The sequence below is a fragment of the Crassostrea angulata genome, chromosome 5, assembly GCF_025612915.1.
Source record: "Crassostrea angulata isolate pt1a10 chromosome 5, ASM2561291v2, whole genome shotgun sequence".
NCBI lineage: Eukaryota > Metazoa > Mollusca > Bivalvia > Ostreida > Ostreidae > Magallana > Magallana angulata.
The window spans coordinates 56981972-57004082 of record NC_069115.1 but is presented as its reverse complement, the minus strand read 5'-3'; the positions used below and the strand labels follow the sequence as shown (position 1 = coordinate 57004082).

The following is a 22111-nucleotide window of genomic DNA, read 5'->3' as shown; positions in this document are numbered from 1 at the left end:
ACTTTAGATTGCAGTTTCTTTTAAAATTTACAATAAATGGCGGATCCCTGTAACCAAAAAATAACTTTATATCACCTGAAGGCCCTAAAAGAATACAACTAAAAGACTACATTACTTCAAAAAAGTATTAATATAATCCGAAATGAGAGTTTTATTATTTCGAAATGGTTGCATGGGAAGGGAAGAAAAGACAGTTTGTTGTATACTATAAATACAGATCCACTACATTTTTACACGTGTGATGTTGTAGATTTTGAATTTACAGGTAACACACCGGTAATTGTTTTCACTATATAACACTATAGAGGGGAAAAAATTCTTAAAAATCAGTTTGTATTTTTCATGACAAAATATTCGGAGGAAATGTTATTTGTTATCTATCTCATCAGCTAACACCATAAAAAGGGCAAGCGATACTGCATTTTCTCAAAATATCTAGCTCCAAACAGGTCTACCCTCAAAACCACGTGTTTTCCATTTGTATGTAAACAGACTGCACACTCCCCAGGAAGCTGCTGCATGTGCCCTGAAAGAAGTAGTCCCTGTGAAAAAAGATCACCACCTAACAAAATACATGAAATATCCTACTCAGTGGTACAAAAAATTTTAAAACTGAGTAAAGGAAAATGTAAAAATGCAGTCAAGGAAAAAAATAATTCTGAACTATATATGGAACTACAATTGACTAAGTTCATTTTCATTGGCCGATTACCGGTGTGATACCTTGAACCCACCCAGTAAATCAAATTTACAACATTACACACGGGTAAACAAAAATGATTCTTCCTTCTGAAAGATATCAATTCAAAGTCGAGATATCCAAACAAAAAACCGCCGGGGTGTGTGGTGCCAAGCTCAATTTCAAAGCACCCAACGATGTCACCTCCATGGATCATTTCGACTTTTACTCGGAATTTACCCTGAAATAAAAGAAAAGCGTAATGCTTTGTAAAACATTTTGTTCAGAAAATTGCTTTTGGAAACCAACTACTTACGGTTAAAATAAACGACCACTTTGGATCGATGTGAGGCTCTACGAACACAGACGGGGGTAGATTGATGGTGGTGGGATTAAACGGGCACGTGCAGGGGAGACCGTGCGCTGCAAACTGAGCTGGACAGGTTTCCATGATTTTATAAGCGGAAAAAAATTCACATGGGTTGTCATAGTTACTGAAACAGAAAGTAAATCACAAATTTTAAAAATAAGTGCGAATGATTCTGCATCAAATTTATTTGATATGCAGAGTCCAAAACTACATACATTTTATTTAAATGTTTAAATGATGATAACAATACGCGGGGGTGTTAAGGAAGCATATGGGCAATTTAGCGTCTTATTTTGACTGTTATATTCAAAATCGTGAAATTAAATAACTATTTTAAATACGACCAAAAACTTAGTATTATCCTCAGTGCAATAAAATCGGGTAGTACATTACTGCCACATTGGTGCATTATCACGTGACAACTATAAATAGCTTACGTATATTCCTTAACATAAAATGAGATAGAACAACACTACCCCGCAGTTTCCAAAATAAAATAAACATACCAAGTGAAGGCAAAACATCTCAGTTTAATCAAAACTGCTGCTAGAATCCTATGTTTTTCTTAATTCAATAGTTATTCATCCGGTTCTCGTAAAACCTTCCCAACTTTAATAAAGTTTGTACGGAAAACGGCAAGTTGCATCAAAACAACACACAACATGGGATTCTAGCAGCACTTTTCAATTTAAGCATTGATCAAACTAACGATACATATAAAATTCCAAGTTCAATATATGCGGGGTAGTGTTGTTCTAGTCGGATTTTTATATCGTAAACAACGACAGAGGAAAGCCTGGTCGAGAAATAAAAAGCAAATTTACATACCTTTTAGCGAATGATTGATAAAACTATTATCTCTCCCAGTATTCTTATGTTCCATTCTCAATAAATCACACCACAATATTTTATTAGAGTTCTTAGATTAGTTATATTTTGAATATGTTTACAATGCTTTCCGATCAAATTCACACGACATTCAACTTTTAGTCATGACGTCATCAATGTGTAAATCTACGTAATACAAACTAATTTCTGAAAAAAATATGACTTCAGTATTTTTATTTGATTTTGGTCTACGTTTCGTTGCTCAGATAATTGAATATGTACATAATAACTAAGATATGTGATTTCACGAAATTACATGTAACTCAGAATTCATATGCTTCCTTAACACCCCCGCGTAATTAATATGTCAAAATGCTTCCATATAAGTAAGACCGTATGTTATTAAGGTCTTCCGTTTCCAACGGACGACCTTATTGTTTTCGTACCGTTTCTTATTATTAAGATCTTCCGTTTCCAACAGAAGACCTTATTGTTTTCGTACTATATATTATTAGGGTTTTTTTTCAAATTTTGTGCACGCGATTTCTCGAAAACTACAACACCGATCTCGACAATTTTTTCACAGATGATGGGACATTATCTGAATTTTATATGTTTTTGAATTTTTTTGTCGTCGGTCCGGATTTACGGTAGATTTGTAATTTTTTACGACAATTTTGTGCAGTACTGATCTCAGAATCTATAAGAGATATGACTTTGAAATTTTCAGGATATGCAGACCATGGTTTGAAGTTGTGCACTATACAGTTGTTTTGCACCAGTGGCGCTATTCCTTGGAGCTCGCTTACGCACGAAAATGGGGTACAGATTTTGAATCAAAATTTTAATACGTTTTGATCAGTATCTTTTTATCGGTTGATATTTTGTTAAGACATATAGAACAAAAGTAGTAGAGAATCATAAAATTTATCCAACAAAATCAAGAAAGGTGGGCTGGCCCCATTATTTAGGGACCAAGAAACTATAACGAATAACTTCAAAACGATCAATATTTTGTTATGCATTATAGAATCAAAGTTGTTGAACGCTACAATATCTGTTTGAAGAAGTCATCGTCAGGCCCATGTTTGACGTAATTAGGGAGTTTTATTTTTTTTCTTAAAATTTCGGGGGGTGGGTGTTAATTTTGATATTGTATCGATATTTCATGGTATCATTTAAATAAGTAAAAAAATCGGACGGAAGACCTACTCGTTACTTGTAACGAGGTCGTATCTAGTTATTATCTTTTTTTTTCCAAATTTTGTGCACGTGATTTCTCAAAAATTATTGGACTGATTTCAACCATTTTTTTTCACAGATGATGAGATGTAATCTGAGTTTTATATGTTTTTGATATTTTTGTTGTCGTCACCTCCGGCACCGATTTATCGGCCATTTTTTTTTTGTTCATTTTTACGACCTATTTTGTGCAGAGTTGATCTCAGAAACTATCAGAGATATGACTGTGAAAATTTCAGGATAGGTAGTTTATAGCTTAAAGTTGTGCACTATATATTGCTTTACAACAGTGGCGCCATTTCTTGGAGCTCGCCTAAGCACGAAAATTGGGTACGAATTTTGAATCAAATTTTTCAAGCGTTTTGATCTGTATCTTTTTATCAGTTGATATTTTGTTCAGACTTATATATATCAAAAGTAATAGATAATCAAATGTCCTTCTAACAAAATAAAGAAAAAAGGATCTGGCCCCTTTATTTAGAGGCCAGGACACTCGTAAACTCTATGACAGATAACCTAAAAACGATACAGATTTTGTAATGCATTATAGAAGCAAAGTTGTTGATCGTTACAATATCTATCAGAAAAAATTATTGTCACGCCCATTTATTACGTAATTATGGATTTTTAGGGGCCAAAGTACTTAAACTTTGACGCAATATATCTAGAGAAGGAGACATATTTTGTTAAGCACTGTGAAAAGAAAATATCTGTTTTGATGATTTTAATCAATTCCATTCATCAAAACACTAATGTCTGTCCCCATTAAGGATCTAGAGGGCTGGCCCCTAAAATATTCTATCATTTGTATCTAAAAATGAACAACAACAATTCTAGATGAGAGTAAGAACAAAAAATGTTATTATTCGTGAGACCTTTTGAATGAACTCAACAAAATGGGGCTGGCCCCTTTATTTAGGGGCCAAGACACTCGTAAACTCTATTACTGATAACTTAAAAACGATACAGATTTTGTAATGCATTATAGAAGCAAAGTTGATGATCGTTACAATATCTATCAGAAAAAAAAATCATTGTCACGCCCATTTATTACGTAATAAGGGATTTTTAGGGGCCAAAGTACTTAAACTTTGACGCAATATATCTAGAGAAGGAGACATATTTTGTTAAGCACTGTGAAAAGAAAATATCTGTTTTGATGATTTTAATCAATTCCATTAATCAAAACACTAATGTCTGTCCCCATTAAGGATCTAGAGGGCTGGCCCCTAAAATATTCTATCATTTGTATCTTAAAAATGAACAACAATTCTAGATAAGTGTAAGAACAAAAAATGTTATTATTTGTGAGACCTTTTGAATCAACTCAACAAAAAGGGGCTGGCCCCTTTATTTAGGGGCCAAGACACTCGTAAACTCTATTACAGGTAACAGATATCAGTTTGTAAAACTCATTTCCAAACCCGTTGATGACGTAATTAGGGATTTTAGGGGACTAAAATCTTAGATCTTTAATGTGCTGTATGAGAAAAAGCAAACCTCTTTGTTAAGCATTTTAAAGGATAATGACAATCGTATTCATTTTCTGATAGGGAGTGGTTGATGGGAATTCTGAAATTTCATTGATATTTTAATCGTATCGTTTAAAAATTGAACGGAAAACCTAATGGTATATAGTGACATTTGAGTTCTGGTGAATCTAAAATGTTTTCATTTGTAAAAGTGCCCCCCCCCCCAATTGTAATCACACCTTACTCCTGAAAAATACGATTTTGACAAATTTAAATATACGCTATCTATGGTTGCTTTTACTAAAGTTGCACCTTTTCTAAAATTATGTTTTCTTTAGAAAAAAGATTGTTTACTATATATCCCTCACTTAAAAATTTAACCCCTACCCACTGTGCCCCAATCTTACCCCGGGAATCATGATTTGAACCAACTTAAATCTACTCTACCTGAGGATACTTCACACAAGTTTCTGATTTGAAGAACTTTATTAAAAAAAATTCTCTATAGATTAGTATGTATAACTTCACCCACCCACCCCTCAATTGTGGCCCCATCTTACCCCAAGGGACCATGACTTGAACAAACTTGAATCTACCCTATCAAAGGATGCTTCCATACAAGTTTCAGCTTTTCTGACCAAATTATTTTTGTAATTTTTTTTTAAAAATCAACAAATTTTCAATAAATCCTAGTTATTACCACTTGAAAGAGAGCATGACCCTTCATTTTAACAAACTAGAATTCTCTTTACCAAAAAATAATTGTGCCAAGTTTGGTTAAAATTGGCGCAGTGGTTCTGAAGAAGAAATTGAAAATGAAAAAAGTTTACAGACATACATACAGACAGACAGACAGACGGACGGACAGACGGACGCCGGACAAAAAATAAACAGAAAAGCTCACAGAGTTTTCAGTTCAGGTGAGCTTAAATGTCGATGTCAGCTTCATAAATAAGTTCTTCAATTCATATTTAGTATGAGGTAACAAATTATATCAAAAACGTGAGATACAAAAGTCATGAAGATCCATTGTGTGTTTCTCACCATGACCCAAAATTATTGTTGCAGGGGACGTTAGTCCACTGTCCAAGAAGTAGTTTATCCATGTGAACCCTTATTTTGACATCACTCCCAAAGTGGTGATGTACCGTGGCCTGTATACCTACAGTAACATTCCCTGGAAACATTACCGGTGAAGGTGACAGCGACATTGATGTAAATGTGACATAGGGGTGGGCTGTCGTTGATGCTTGACAAAAAAAAATATATTATTAGACTGAGCCTTTTCATATGGTCAAAATTTGTCGAAACTGGTCAACTTTTTAAATCTTTCATCTTCTTTGGTACCCTATATCCAACCAAACTAGTAAAAAGCACTCTTTTATGTTTGGACAAATGAAGGAACATGTCTACTGTAAGAGGTGATAATAAGGAAGCTTCGATATTTTTCAACGGACGTTTCGAAAATATTCTTCGAATGAAAGAAAGGGACAGTGGGATTCTTCAGTTCAGACAGTAGGCAGGTTTTTGTCATCTTTCCTTTCATATGTAAAAAAGGGGAATAAAATTTAAGGTCTTCCGTTTCCAACGGAAGACCTTATTGTTTTCGTACTGTTTCTTATTATTTTTTTTTCCAAATTTTGTGCACGAGATTTCTCGAAAACTGTTCAACCGATTTCAACCATTTTTTCACAGAAGATGGGACTTGATGTAAACTTCATACATTTTAGAGATTTTTCCTGTCGTCACTTCCGGTACCGATTTATCGGCCATTTTGTACATTTTTACGACCTATTTTGTGCAGAGCTGATCTCAGAAACTATCAGAGATATGACTATGAAATTTTCAGGATAGGTAGTCTATAGTTTGAAGTTGTGCACTATTATGTTGTTTTACGCCAGTGGCGCTATTTCTTGGAGCTCGGAGCTTGGATTTATATCTTTTTATTAGTTGATATTTTGTTAAGACATATATAACAAAAGTGGTAGAGAATCAAAAGTTCTTTCCAACAAAATCAAGAAAAAGGGGCTGGCCTCTTTATTTAGGGGCCAAGGCACTCTTAAACTCTATTACAAATAACTTAAAAACGATAAAGATTTTGTAATGCATTATTGAAGCAAAGTTGTTGATCGTACCAATATCTATTAGAAAAAATCATTGCCACGCCCATTTATTACGTAATTAGGGATTTTTAGGGTCCAAAGTACTTAAACTTTGACGAAAAATAACTAGAGAAGTATACATATTTTGTTAGACATCATAGAAGAGAAAATGTTTGAATAAATGATTTAAATTGATTCCACTTATCAAAAGACGAATTTTTGTCCCCATTAAGGATCTAGAGGGCTGGCCCCTAAAATATTCAATCATTTGTATCTCAAAAGTGATCAACAATTTTAGATGGATGTAAGAATAAAAAATGTTAGTATTCATGAGAACTTTCGTATAAAATCAAGAAAAAGGGGATGGACCCTTAAATTAGGTGCCAATAGACTCCTAAACTCTATTACTCATACCTTAAAAATGATCAAGATTTTGTAATGCATTATAGAAGCAAAGTTGTTGATAGCAGCAATTTCTGTTTGTAAAACTCATTTCCAAACCCATTGATGACGTAATTAGAGATTTTAGGGGACTATAATCTTAAATCTTTAATGTGCTGTATGTTAAAAAGCAAAACTCTTTGTTAAGCATTTTAAAGGATATTGACAATCGTATACATTATCTAAAAGGAGGTGGTTGAGGGAGAATTCTGAAATTTCATTGATATTTTAATCGAATTTTTAAAAAATTGAACGGAAGACCTACTCGTTACTCGTAACGAGATCGTATCTAGTTAATCAATATTATTTTCAACTTGGAATGTTTCCTCTTAACGTCAGAACAAAACATTAATGGTATACCCATGCTTTCTCACATCAGATTTTTATTTAATTTAGAGACTAGGAACTTCTGGTTAGATCGACGGTTTGCTCTGAATAACATGTTAAACTTTATTCCTATATTTCTCCATTAATAATTCTTAAATACATGGTCTGTTCCCGTAAGACATGCTGCCTGTTTATGCGAAGTGCTATATACATTACATACGAACGCAATCCTTCCATGTAAAAGCGGCCTCGGAGAAAACAACGATTTTAAGAAGGAGAATTGCAACTTTCAAAATAAATACTCTATCAAAGTCTTGGTTAAGTATAACTGGGGTTTTCACAGAAACGCATTTCTTATCAAATCATACTGGCACCACAACTAGTTCATAGCTCGATCATTATCTGCATTCAAATCTTCTGAAATTCGGTTAATAAACTTAATGCTGAATTCACTAGACACCACAGAGTAGAATTGATTATCGAAATACCCAATTTTATTCTTGCTTTGCCAAAATGATAATGAAGTCACAAGCTTATCGTTTAAAAAGATTGGTGAGCTAGCGATGTAGCCATCATTAAACACAAAATACATTTTTAAACCATTGATTAATTTTTTGTTAATCATTTAATTATTGATAGGAGGGCAGAGTGGTGTACTGGAATTGTGTTGGGGGTGGGGTAGGGGTCTCACTTTATAATTACAAATCTAGAGTGGGCTTCACATCCACAATGGCATAGCTCATTCACTGTGCTTAAATCAATCTATATCTACTGAAACATTTTCGAGGTGAAAAGTTTCAAGATCAGCTAAACCATTGGTAATATCTTGAGCAATCGAATCTTCTCGGGCCTTTCCGGCAAGCTTGGAAAACATCCGATTTTGTTTTCCGAGCTTAAAGGTAGCTATAGTGAAGATAGAGCTAGCTATTTATTATAATTTTAGAAATAACTTAGCATTGTAAGACCTAATTAAGCTACTGTTACATTTTTACATTTACAATAAAACACTAAAATTCAGATCATGTAAAGATGATAAAACGAAATTTACTTGTTACAGTTTATCTATAGTAGTGCAGTATTCCCAGAATCCCCTACAATGAAGTCGAGCATGCGTATTCCAGTTAAACAAGACTAACGTAGTTGCTAGCGCTCTCGAGCGCTAACAATTAAATGAAACTCCATTGACCGTCAAGAGTTGGCTTTAAAATACGTTCATTTCTAAATTAGGGTCAAAATTAGGACAAATAACACCTTTAAAGGGGAAGGAAAGTCAAAAACATAATATATTTATTTTAATAAAGTGGTGTAAATTATCACATGTGGTCATGCTGTTTTGAAAATAAAATACGTAATTAAGCTTTAATGAACGTTTGAAGTTGGAGAAATCGTATTTACTGGAGGCTGACATGATGTAGAACTCTTTTGTATTAAAAACCAAAAAAATTAATTATTTTGACGTCACACCATCTGTTCCGGTTTGGTTTACATATACAAAGAATGTACACAGTGCTCTGAATATAATTAACGCTGGTTTATGCCTTTCTGTTACTCAAATAATCGACTAAACAAAATTGATAATGTTTGATCTCACACGTCAATCTAAAGAATAAATACATGTATCATTGTATGCATAAATATATGCAATTTTATCAGTAAATGGCAGCTGTTAATCTGCTATCATTCAAAGTTGAAAACGACCTCGATTAATTTTTTAATCCAAGGCAAGTTCTTCGCTAACTGAATAAATGTTAAAATTGTAATCGGGATGTTTAAAATTCATTCTTTAAAGTCGGAACTACCATGTCGAAATAACTACGGCAGACATTTTCTATGATACTTGGCATCTGTTGACAATTTCCACATTTACGCGGAGATTTCTCCGACACTAACCTCCGCTTTTAGATTTCAACGAACATGCTCCATTTGACGTTAGTTTGAAGTTTGCAAACGTAAAAGAACGGTCTCAAATCAATATTGTTTCAAATTTTCCAGAACTTGTCATTTAGAGCGAATATACTGATGTTATGTTGATAAGAAACCGGAATAGATGGTGTGACGTCATAGATTAAAGTTCAATGGCAGCCCCCATGGCGGCGGGAAATTTAAATTAAGCGATCGATTTTCTTGATTTATTCATTGTTTCGGGGTTTTTAATGAAAATAAATACGATTTACAATTATAGTAGATGATAATTAATTGATTTACTGTACAATATATTTTTAGTTTCCTTCCCCTTTAATGACTATAACTTTTTGATTAATCCAGAGGTCTTGGTCCGCTATTACCATAAAATGATATCTTCTTCTTTTTTTTGAAACCATAAAATCCAAGATTATAAGAAGTCAGTAATACCATTTTCGTGGCTACAATGCTAGTTATATACGAGTATACAGGATGTGACAGAGCTCTGCATGGAGATCACCTTTTTTTCTAAAACAGTCTGTGTGATTATCAATCGCAACTTCTCGGGCCTTTCTGGTAGGCTCGGAAAAGCATCTCGAATGTATTAAAATGACCGGATGATAGAATTTTATACGCAATGGAGTCGCTTCCCATTAGAAAAAGTCTTTAATGGTATATCTTAGGGTATAGCATTGACTTTAATGAAGTCAAACTCACATCTCAACAGATCATAAAATGTGGTGTATTTATATCAAATTTTATAAAAAAGGGGGGGGGGGGGGGGTCATGGACGCCTAGGTAATACATTCGAGGTGTTTTTCCGACCCTACCGGAAAGGCCAGGGAAGTTGCGATTGTATGATTTTTAATCACAAAGACTTAGATATTTTAAAAAAATTGTAAGTCATACAGATATCAATTTTCTTCGATTGAGTTTAAAGAAAAGTCAATGTTTGTTTATTATTATTAATAATTATATTAATTAATCATTCATTAAGGTCTTTCGTTTCCAACGGAAGACCTTATTGTTTTCGTACTGTTTCTTATTATTATTTTTTTCCACAAATTTTGTGCACGCGATTTCTCAGAAACTATTCGGCCGATTTCGACCATTTTTTCACAGATGATTGCCAGAGGTCATAATTCTAGACATTTTTTGGAATTTTGAAATCGCCGCTACTGGTACAGAGTTACGGCCGATTTTCTATTTTTTACGACCTATTTTGTGCAGAGCTGATCTCAGAAACTATCAGAGATATGACTATGAAATTTTCAGGATACGTAGTCTATAGTTTGAAGTTGTGCACTTTTATGTTGTTTTACGTCAGTGGCGCCATATCTTGGAGCACGAAAATTGGGTACGAATTTTTAATCAAAATTTTCATACTTTTTGATCTGTATCGTTTTATCAGTTGGTATTTTGTTAAGACATATATAACAAAAGTAGTAGAGAATTAAAAGTTGTTTCCAACAAAATCAAGAAAAAGGGGCTGGTCCCTTTTTTAGTGGCCAAAAAACTCGTAAACTCTATTACAAATAACTTAAAAACGATCAAAATTTTGTAATGCATTACAGAAAAGAAGTTATTGATTGTAACATTATAAATCAGGAAAAATCATTGCCACGCCCATGTATTACGTAATTAGGGATTTTTAGGGGCCAAAGTACTTAAAATTTGGCGCAATTTATCTTGAGAAGGAGACATATTTTGTTAAGCATTGTAGAGGAGAAAATGTTTGCATTGATGATTCTAATCGATTCCATTAATCAAAACACTAATTTCTGTCCCCATTAAGGATCTGAGGGCTGGCCCCTAAAATATTCAATCATTTTTATCTAAAAAAAAAATGATCAACAATTTTAGATAGGCGTAAGAACAAAAAATGTCGGTATTCGTGAGAACTTTCGAATGAATTCATGAAAAAGGTGCTGGCCCCTTAAATTAGGGGCCAAGACACTCGTAAAGTCTTTTACACATACCATTAAAACGATAAAGATTTTGTAATATATTATAGAAACAAAGTTGTTGATCGTTACAATATCAGTTAGTAAAACTGATTGCCACACCCATTGATGACGTAATAAGAGATCTTAGAGGACTTACATCTTTAATCTGTATTGTGCTGTATGTGAAAAAGCAAAACACTTTGTTAAGCATTTTAAAAGGATATTGACAATCGTATACATTATCTGAAGCAGTTTATATGTAGAAAATATATCAGAACTTAAGGTGGTAATTGGGACATCTCCATATTGTGGCGTACTATTTAACAAAATAAACAATAATGTTGCCACGTAACAGCGAAGAGCATTGAGTTAGAGCGTTCACTAAGAACCTGAAAGTCATGAGTTCGAATCCCGCTGAGGTTTTTAACATTTTCACCTAATATTCAAAAATTTTTAAAACGTATTTTTTTTTCGTCAAATATTCTAAAATTTAAAATTCTTAACCTGTAAAAGTATTTTGATTTTAATGTACTTTAACCCCAATTAGTATAGACAGAGTCCCATACCATTTTAAATACTAAAGTTTCGACATTTGAAAAATTCCGTTGCTAAACAAAATAGTTATTTATAGACTACTGTCAATGTTATCCAGTTTTTGATATACTTTGGTATTTAAGGTTTATCTGTTGTTGTTTTTTTTTCCTTTTTTTTTATCAGTTTTAATTAATTTGATTGATATAATTGATTTCATTTCATTTTTGCAGGCACAATTATTGTGTCTAGTTAAACTGACAGCTATTATTTTAGGACAACCAATAAAAGAGGAATCTACACATCAAATTTGTAGTATTGTTAATACAATTGATTGGCTTAAGACTTTCAATCATACTGTTACTCTCAATTTGTTAAGGTTATAAATTGAAGACATTTATTATCCATTGTGACTTGCAAAACAAAACTGTTAGTAACTAATTACAAACGAACAGTTTTTGACGGATCTTGAGGACGGTTCTTAACCGGGTGACAGACGATGAACCTGTTCTTGTGCCTAAGATTCTGAGAGATCAGAGAAGGAATCGGAGCGCTGGCCGCGCTGGCGATAAGGACATCGTCTTTACAGAGGTCGTCTATCTTTCCGTGGACGCCTCGCTTCAGATCCAGGTCCTCGTACACGCATTCCTGAGGAAGAGAGCAAGACAATCTATAGTTACTTTAAAAATAAATAGTAAAGCCTTTTAAAAAAAAAATTATGATTGCATCGCATGTATCCTACGTCATATATTTTTCTCATAATAGAAAATGTTTACCCTTTACCTTATAATATTATTATCAATGTAAATATATAACGTCAGGTGCCTGTGGATTGCATATACATGTACGGTACATGTATGTTTTATGTAGCCAATTAAGGGAAATGTGTTTACTATTTTTTGGAGTGCATGGTCGCTATTAATCATTTCAATGAAATATGGTTAACTGGCTTAAACACTTTTGTGGGGTTTTTCAATATACCCCTCCCCCAGATTAAGATTTTCATGATGAGATATTCCTATTTTATTGTATTTGTTTTTGGCTTGTGAAGATTTTTTGGATGGGTCTGCTTCCCTCCCCCCCCCCCCCCCACCCCCACTTTCAAAAATCCTTGATAGAGTTAGGGAATCTGGGTTGTGGCTTCATGGATACCATTTGGGAGTGTGTGTTACTAGTGTCGAGTTTGTAACGTTATGAATTCATTCAATCCAATTTTTTTAAAAACGTTCTTTCTTTAGAAGAAGAATCAGCATGCAAATGTACAATACCACAAGTATGATGTAACTAATCAATTCCATTAGTGGCGATAACCTTCTAATTACTTATAATTTAAAAAAATGTTCTCTACAAAGAAGTTGTGGAAACACTTGTGAGCGCCTTTTGTGCGCAGGTTCTTGTATTGATAGATAGAATGTTATTTTTGATACAGTGAGTCCCATTATATGTTATTATACTTTCATGCTAAAAGCTGAAATCTGGTTGGTTTAGACGCAGTTGGTAATTACCCTCAGCGTTAGCAACACATTTAGCAACGGATAACACAACGAATTGTTACAGGCGCGTTAATTATGTGCGTACGGTTCGCCGTAGAATTCAAGTCATTTCAATATAAAAGCAGTTAAATTTTCTCTAATATAAGACGTATAGTATAAATAAATAAATAGTGCCTGTTTGGGAGGGTAACAGTTGAAATTGGCACCCCGAGAAAACCTTTGTCAACCTCCGCTGCGCGTCGGTTGTTACCCTCACAAACAGGCACTATTTATATAATGGATGCCGCGTTGTTCCATTTAACTGCCCCTTGCGTTTTTCTACTATAACAAGAAACCTGCAACCTAGAAATCTATCAACACATGTGTTAAGAGTATTTAATTACAGTTCGTTTAATTTTTCTATCGTTTGGTCCCCCAAAAGGTTATAAATCCTACTCGTGCAAGTGCCGACATTCCCTGGTGCAGACGATGCACGGAACGTGGTTAAAGAAATGAATTATTTCTTTTGCGAGACATGTTTTCTTTCTTGCGTTGCGGGACGAAATTTACATCGAACAAGCATGGAAATAAATTATTGGTAAATGAAATTTTACATGGTGAATATTTTAAGGAAGGCCCCTGGATAACAATAAAATGTATAATAAGTCGTCCAATGGTCATTAGTTATCAATTATAATTAATATTGTCTGGAATATTTAAAAATTAAATTCCTTTTTGCTTTTGCTTTCTCTACTGTATATAAACGTTATCTACTATATATTTGCAATTACTTTGTAAATGTATGTCTATGAATTTAATTATTATAAAAGTAATAACTATAAGTAACATGTATTGTTATACTTTCATGTTAAATACTGAAATCTGATTGGTTAAGACGCAGTTCATAATCCGTTCTATTACCCTCAGCGTTAGCAACGCACTTAGCAACGGGTAACATTACAAATTGTTACATGCACGAAAATTCTGCGCGTACGGTTCGCTGTAGAATTCACGTTATTCCTATATAAAAGCAGTAAAATTTTCTTAAAAATTAAGACATTCAGTATAACAAAATAAATAGTGCCTGTTTGGGAGGGTAACAGTTGAAATTGACACCCCGAGAAAACCATTGTCAACCTTCGCGTCGGTTGACAATGGTTTTCTCGGGGTGTCAATTTCAACTGTTACCCTCCCAAACAGGCACTATTTATATAATATTACATGTACTATGACAATTGTATATATTGTATGTATTATCATTAGGAGAGGAACTTGTAAGTTGTAAGAACTTGTTTCCAATCCTTTTGTGTTATTTACACATTAAAATATGTTCAAATCAAATCAATCAATATATATCCATGTGTACTTGTATAAAGAAAGCGTCATTGACACATTCGGCAAGGTCGTTTGTTCCGGTAATAAGTAACCTTTGCTTTTTGACGGTCAACTTTTCACAAAGTAATCTAGTTTTAAAGGTTCCAGCTGGTCATCAGTGGTAGACAATACATGTTGGACTTGTTTCGGTTTGATATCGTAGATTCGAACTCTGTAACCGGGACCTGTGTAGATCATGCATTGTAGCATAGCTATGATCTATGAGTGCGCTGTAACAAGAAAAATCATTATTGGTCAATGCGTCATCTCCAATGCATACTAGTATTTCATAACTTGCTGCATGCTATCAAGAATCTTATTCAACTTGAAGCATTTTAAAAGTGGGTCATGACGTAACATTTCGTACAGTGCATATAACAATGTTTAACCTTATTGTTATCAGTGATAAGGTTGCGAAAGTGTGAAATCGTATCTAGACAATGAATTCTATCAACGTAGCTTAAAGTTCGCTGTTTGCGATCTGCAAAATGTCTTAAAGATTGTTTTTAATTTGCTAAATGTCGCAGTGTGTATGTGCAATTGTCTGTCCACTTACTTTCCTACAATCCCCACTTGCTGCTCCGCCTTCTGGCCACCATTTCTGCTAAAAGTGCTTATCATTGGATTGTTTTTAAGGACAGTTTGCGACACTACAACCTATAGTAATAGTATCGCTGAATAGCACTGTTTACACACAGGAAATGTCAGATGTTCGGTCGTTAAAATTATAGCACCATAAAAAAAAATCATCGCAATATATATCAATTAACAGTGCGACATTTAAGTCCGGACATGACAAGGTCCGGGCTTTTCGCTACCATTTCCGTTGGACATAGCTTACTTTTGTTTATATATCTTGGTGGGACATTTTACTTTGATCCTATCATGTCAGCATGAATGTACACATTGCTCTAGTTTCCTTATAATTGTCTCTCAAATATCAAAATCCCATGGGATTTTGGTGGGATTTTTCATCCCATCTCAAACCCCACCAAAATCCCATGGGAGAAAAAAATCTTTGTGGGATATAAACTCCCGTGGGATTTTTTCTCCCATCTTTGGTGTTGATAGGATAATTAATCCTATAAAAGGCTTTTATAGGATTTAAAATCCTATGTATGACCATGTTGGGATATTTTATCCCAGAGGATAAAAAGTCCTCTAAATACATCATCTTGATTGATTGTATGTTGGGGTTAACTAAACACTTATGATTCAATTGTCTGATCATATAGTCTAGTAAAACCAATATTCAAACAACCAATGTATTAATTTATTAGATAATGTCATTATATCCATCTAATGAATTACACATGCTAAATTATATGTACCATCAATAACATATTCTTCTTGAAATGACTTAATAGAGCTTATAACAATAAGATTTAACAAATTCTGAGAAAATAAATACCAAAAATTACCAATTCTATTGAATATTAATGAAAATATTTCTGTTTATGTAAACCTATAAACTCTTACTTTTCACTGCTGCAAGGAGACTCATTTTTGTTTTCAATTTTGATTTGATACTGTACATCAGGTGAACCGGCATGACCCAAGGAACAAGAATATATATGATTTATGGGCGGGGATCTCAACTGTTTTCAAGATATTTGGGCACTTCCTGTTCAAAGGGGGGGGGGGGGGGTCATGACCACCCTTGGGGCCCATGACCTATATACTATTTGATGCTCCTTGACACAAGGAACAAGAATTTATTTGGTTTAGGGGTGGGGATCTCAACCGTTTTCGAGATATTTGGACACTTCCTGTTCAATGGGGGCCAGGACAACCCCAAGGGCCCATAACCTACATACCATTTGATGCCCCTTAACACAAAGAACAAGAATATAAGTAGTTTGAGGTTGGGGATCTCATAGGAATTTTATGAGATATTCAAATTAGGGCACTTCCTGTTTCAGGGGTAGACGGAACCACCCCCATATGGCCATAACCTATATACCATATGATGCCCCATTGCACAAGGAACAAGAATTTATATGGTTTAGGGGTGAGGAATCACGGTTTTTTAAATATTAAGTAATTTCCCAAACCTCGGGGTTGGGGAATATATATAGTCCCCAGAGATCATATCTATAATGTACCATGTATTGACCATGCATAATTAACACTCAATATATTTAGCATTTGAAAAATCCATGTCAATATCTTTAACGGTTTTCAAGTGATAACCATTTACAATATAGTGTATAATTTTCCCCTACGGATTCAGTGTTAGACCCCACCCCTATTTGACCCCCAAAACTATGGTTGCCCAACCCCAATTTAAAAACAAAAAATTTAAATTTTAAAACAGGGTATGCAGGCCTATCATATTCTAGATCTAGAGTTGTGTACAACTCTGTTCATGCAGCCATCTCTGAGAAAAGTGATGGACAAGTTCAGAGGCAAGAAAGAAGAAAAAGAAGAAACCGCTAGCTGTCAAAAACAATGTCTCCAAACTTCTTTTGGGAGACTTGATTACAAAAGGTACAATGTAAACAATTATTTTAATATACATACAGAATGAGAGTTTATTAATACTCCCTCTTCGGTTACATGTGTAGAATGGCCACCACTTGAGTAAAATTTGGCCTACCCAGAAAGTTGGAATTTCCTATTCTGATGACAATTTATAGGCTTAAGTTAATTACTGAGATAAAAATAAATTAATACTTTTAAAACAGTTTTTATCAATTTAATCATTAAATTTATAGATCTGCAGTGAAGTTGCTCTCTGGTTTTATGAAATACCAATAAGAAACCTGACAAATTATAAACCCATTTTTTTTTTTAAAGAATATGTTTCTTTCAAATGTAATACAAATGTAATTACATGTAAACAAATGTAGTTATTATAGTATCAACCTTAAAAACCCAAGTGTATGTATCCTGTGCAAAAGTGATATTTAAGATGTTTTTACATTAGTTAAAAAATCATCTCCGTTCTTTCATTACGTATACATGTATGATATGTAAAGGTACACTTGACCTTCAAATAACATCATAAGCTACTATAATTACGGTACTACTATTGAAACGAACAAGAATCAACATATTTTTACCCTTTTATTGTATATATATATGCGTCAAAAATGTAGAAATACATGTAAAAATTGAACATTTTTCATGAAATTCTTATATATATATCCATCTCCAGCGTAACCCTGGTGTGTTTTAATTTTATTTAAATTAAAGGTAGGTATATCATACTTGCAGGTCCTACTGTTTATCAAAAGGAGACTAGAAACCAGAATAGATAAGATATTCACTAAATATGATTGTTAACTTCCATTTCATGGAAACAAAAAAAACCACATGCAGGATGGCATGTCTAGTTGTGAATAAAAATGCTACAAATCATCCAATTTACCAAAAAAGAGCAATTTCTTAGCATCAGTGATGATTATTTCAAATATGTGTAAGAAATGACCCAAGAAAATTGCAACAAGTTTCATAATATTAGGTAAAATATTTTAAACTATAAATGCTTTTTCTGACAATCAAAATACGGGGAGTGTAATACATGTAAGAGTATTTCTAAGTGATTTGATGCTTTTATCATGGTAATATTATGTAGATGTATGTAGTACTGAATAAGGTTTCTTATTCAAGGAGGTTGAACAACAATTGATGTTTAAAAGATTAAGTTAATATGTTTTACTAAAGGAGAGCCCCATGAATCTGTGTTAAATAGAGGAGTGGGGAAATGGTAGGTTCACTTAAATGGCTATATTTTTCTTAAACCTCAATGGAATTGGCAATATGATGCATATTTTTCTCAGAATTGCATAAGCTTTCTAATTTCATCTTTTCATAGAATTTTAGTGTAAATTAAAGAGAGCAAGTCAGACAGTTTTGAATAATAATGGGAGTAACTCCCTCCTAAATTATTATTTTTTTTTAAATGAAATATGTTTAAAGATATTAATTGTTCCTCTTGAGTTGGGAATTGTAACTTATTTTAAAAAAGTGTTCATCCCACAGGTACTTAATTAATACTAAGGAAGTTTTTGTCCCATGCTTTTCCTTTATGAAAAAAGTCATTGCCCCATGCCTGTTAAATGAACTGGGTCCCATCATTGTGATAAATTTAAGGTTCTCAAAAATTATAGCTAATACAGCCTCAAAATATTAGATTTGCTCATCTGACTTATATTGGAATCATTATTATATGATTGACATTTATTAGTCAAGATTGCAGTTTTAAAATATTTACTGAATGGCGGATCAGAGGCTAGAACCCATTAATTTCTTAAATAACATTTATTTATCATGCAGTTGTATTATGTTGGTCTCAGTGGTACTTTTATGAATATTGTGAGGTTATACTACAAACACTTAAATGTTTATTCAATAGTTATGTTACATATTAAATTTTTCCTAATACTCTACTCAACAATGCTCAATGAGCTTAAATAAAGCTCTGAATACATACCAGGTACATGTATTTTTAACCAGTGAACCCTAATGTTCAACAATCTCTCTCTCTCTCTCTCCCTCTCTCTCTCTCCTAATGAATGATTTTGGTTTGTTTCAAAGTTAATTATGAACATAATTATATATACCGGGTATGTTCTAGCTCTTTCTCTCTCTCTCTCTCTCTGAAAGTTTTTGGCCATAGGTTTTAAAGGATTAATTCTGATTTTTAACTTGCAGTTACCTATATGTAGTACTTAATTATTTCTGATCGACTTCTTCTATTCATTGACAAGATGTTTTAGTAACTAAAAGCCTTGTATTTATGTTACTCATTATTTACTGAAGTTGTTGTCTTTCTGGGCAGTCATATGGTATATCATGTACATAAATTGTTGTTTGACAATACACGTATTAAAATGTACATGTAGTAGTGTGACAAGGACTATTCATAAAAGCACAATGTCTATTCTAGATGATGTAGATATACTAGCTGGCAACCTATGAAAATATGCCCCCATGTACTTCATGTATATATTAACTCATTTTATTAGCAAACAGCCGTTAGAACATATGAACTAAGATAGCAAATGGATATATCCACATTAAATACTCCTAAATTAAGAACATACAAACTATCAAAGGGAAATGTTTGCCTAGAAAATAACATCTCAATGAACATTCCTAAACATATTGTTAGCTAGATCAACAATGGCACAGTTTTGGTGTGGGGTATATAGTCCTAATACTACCCCTGAAAATAGAGACTGCACAATTTCAGGGTGAACTTGTCTAGACTCAGAGTGCACATGAAAACTCTGTAGACAAAATACATGTAGAGGACACATTCCAATTTCTTCTAAAATGAACTTAGATTACAATCTCAGAAAAAAACTATATCAAATTGTTATTTTTCCAAATAATCTCTCTAATTTCTCTAGTTTCTAAATTCAAACTCTCATTTGTAATTTTCCAAGACAAGCTGCAAATTTTATTCATTCTGCATTTTAATTAAGACAAATGAAGTTCCTGCCCATGCATAAAATCATAACTTAGTGTTAACAGTGACTTATCATAGGTCCAATGGGCAGGTGTTTGATTTATGTAATTGTATACTACTCAGTTGTAAAAGATACACATGTCACAATAATGAATGATTTACTTACTTACATATAACTTAAATCATTCAACGGACTTATATAAAAATTGGTAAGACTATCTTAGATGACCAGCTCATTCAATTAAGTTATTCAAGTTTTTACAATCATCATATGGTATATGATATATATTACATCAAATTAATAATTTTTGGTAAAAATATGCTTTGCATAAAGACATTAATAATTGATAATTTTATACACATGTATAATATTTTTGGAAGAATATAAGTTGACATATTATAGGAGTAGTAAAATAATTTGACTATAACGACAGAAACGGGTGCTGGAAAAAGTCTCCACCCCCCCCCCCCCCCCCAATGAGAGAATGCAACAGTGCACAGTCTATAATAGACATGATGCCAGACTATATAATGTTTTTTAAAATGTTGCCAATTGTACTAATGACAAAATTGAAATATGGATCTGTTCATATTTCTGTACTTATAAATATTTCCTTAAAATGAAAACAATACAAGTGTAGTTACAAAACTGTATTTAAACTTTATCAATATAGATCAATGCATATATAGTTTTGTGAATGCAATGATTTGTATTACATTGACTATATATGATAATCTACTCTTTCAACATTTTATTACTTGCACATTCATTTTATTTATAATATCATTTTAATAACTTTTAAATATTGTGTTGAAGTCAATTACAAATAAGCTTTACATGTGCCAGCTGTGTACATGTAGCATTAAAAGTCTTTGTTGTGTTCATTATCAATTTCTCATAGATAAGTCAACTGACCAAGGAGACACATTCTGTGTATACCTAATTACTATCCCATTGTCCTAAAGCATCTACCAATTCACATGGCAGTATCTACAGGTGTCAGTCTGTGTATATTAATTAGCACCCTATTGTTCTACAAAGAATGGAGATATACACGTGTAAGACACGTGCGAGCAGATACCAGATTGAACAGAAACACGTGACACAGGTGAACTCGCTGTAGGCTAAAATTGGATGAAGAAAATAATTTTAAGAACATACATGTACTTACTGCTCATGATAGCAAAATTATTCCCCTCGTTTGTCTTCACTCCACTTCCGAGTTTTGGAAACTGGCTGTGAACCAGTTTATCAAGTTGCATGATAAAATGGAAATTTGGCACATACAAGGAGTGAATTGTGAATCTTTATATTAATTTTGGATTGTTTTTCATCCATTTTTAAGGTTCTGCGTTCTTATTATTTTTTGTTTTTACTGGAAGTTCAGAAGCGAGAAATTTTTACCGAACACTTATCATTAAGGTCTTCCGTCTCTACGAAATCAAACACGGTTTTTATTACGTGAATGTAAACATTATTAACCAACTTTTATTCGTTACTATCAATATTAATGAATTTTTGAATTAATTAATCAGATAGCTTTTGGCATAAGATATTTATGTGGATCAATGCGACATATATCATTTTAAGTAAATTGGTAGTTTTCTTGCCAGTGAGACACCAGCGTCCCTGGTTTTGCTAAGCCCGTTACAATGCCATCCCGAAACGAAGATTATTATATTCACATTTTGCCAATCAATACAAATGTGCGTAAGTTTTAAAACACTGTTAATTATCGGGCTTCTTAACATGTATTAAAAGGGTTGCCACAAATTTGGGCTGATCATTCAATTAAATTATTTCGTGTAAAACCAAGTTAAATGCAATACATGCATGATTTTGAGAATCATTTTCAAGAATGAACAAGTGCTTCGGCTATAATAAAAAAAATATAATTGGTTTCTAATTAGAACATATAAATGATAACGAATTTCAAAGCTAATGCTAAGCTGAGTATCAAACCGGCAGTGACAAAACGCGTATCATTGACCGGACGGACCCCCTT

General features: G+C 33.2%; 1 protein-coding gene across 1 annotated transcript; it reads right to left on the bottom strand.

Moving 5' to 3' along the window:
• Window positions 1-71: 71 nt before the first annotated feature.
• Window positions 72-13786, bottom strand: LOC128185521 (ganglioside GM2 activator-like). Its single transcript, XM_052855102.1, has 7 exons — window positions 13769-13786; window positions 12294-12488; window positions 7682-7823; window positions 5636-5840; window positions 996-1173; window positions 826-920; window positions 72-84 (listed from the first exon to the last, which is right to left on the bottom strand). The coding sequence occupies exons 1-7, from the start codon at window positions 13784-13786 to the stop codon at window positions 72-74; spliced, it is 846 nt and encodes a 281-aa protein (XP_052711062.1).
• Window positions 13787-22111: the final 8325 nt, after the last annotated feature.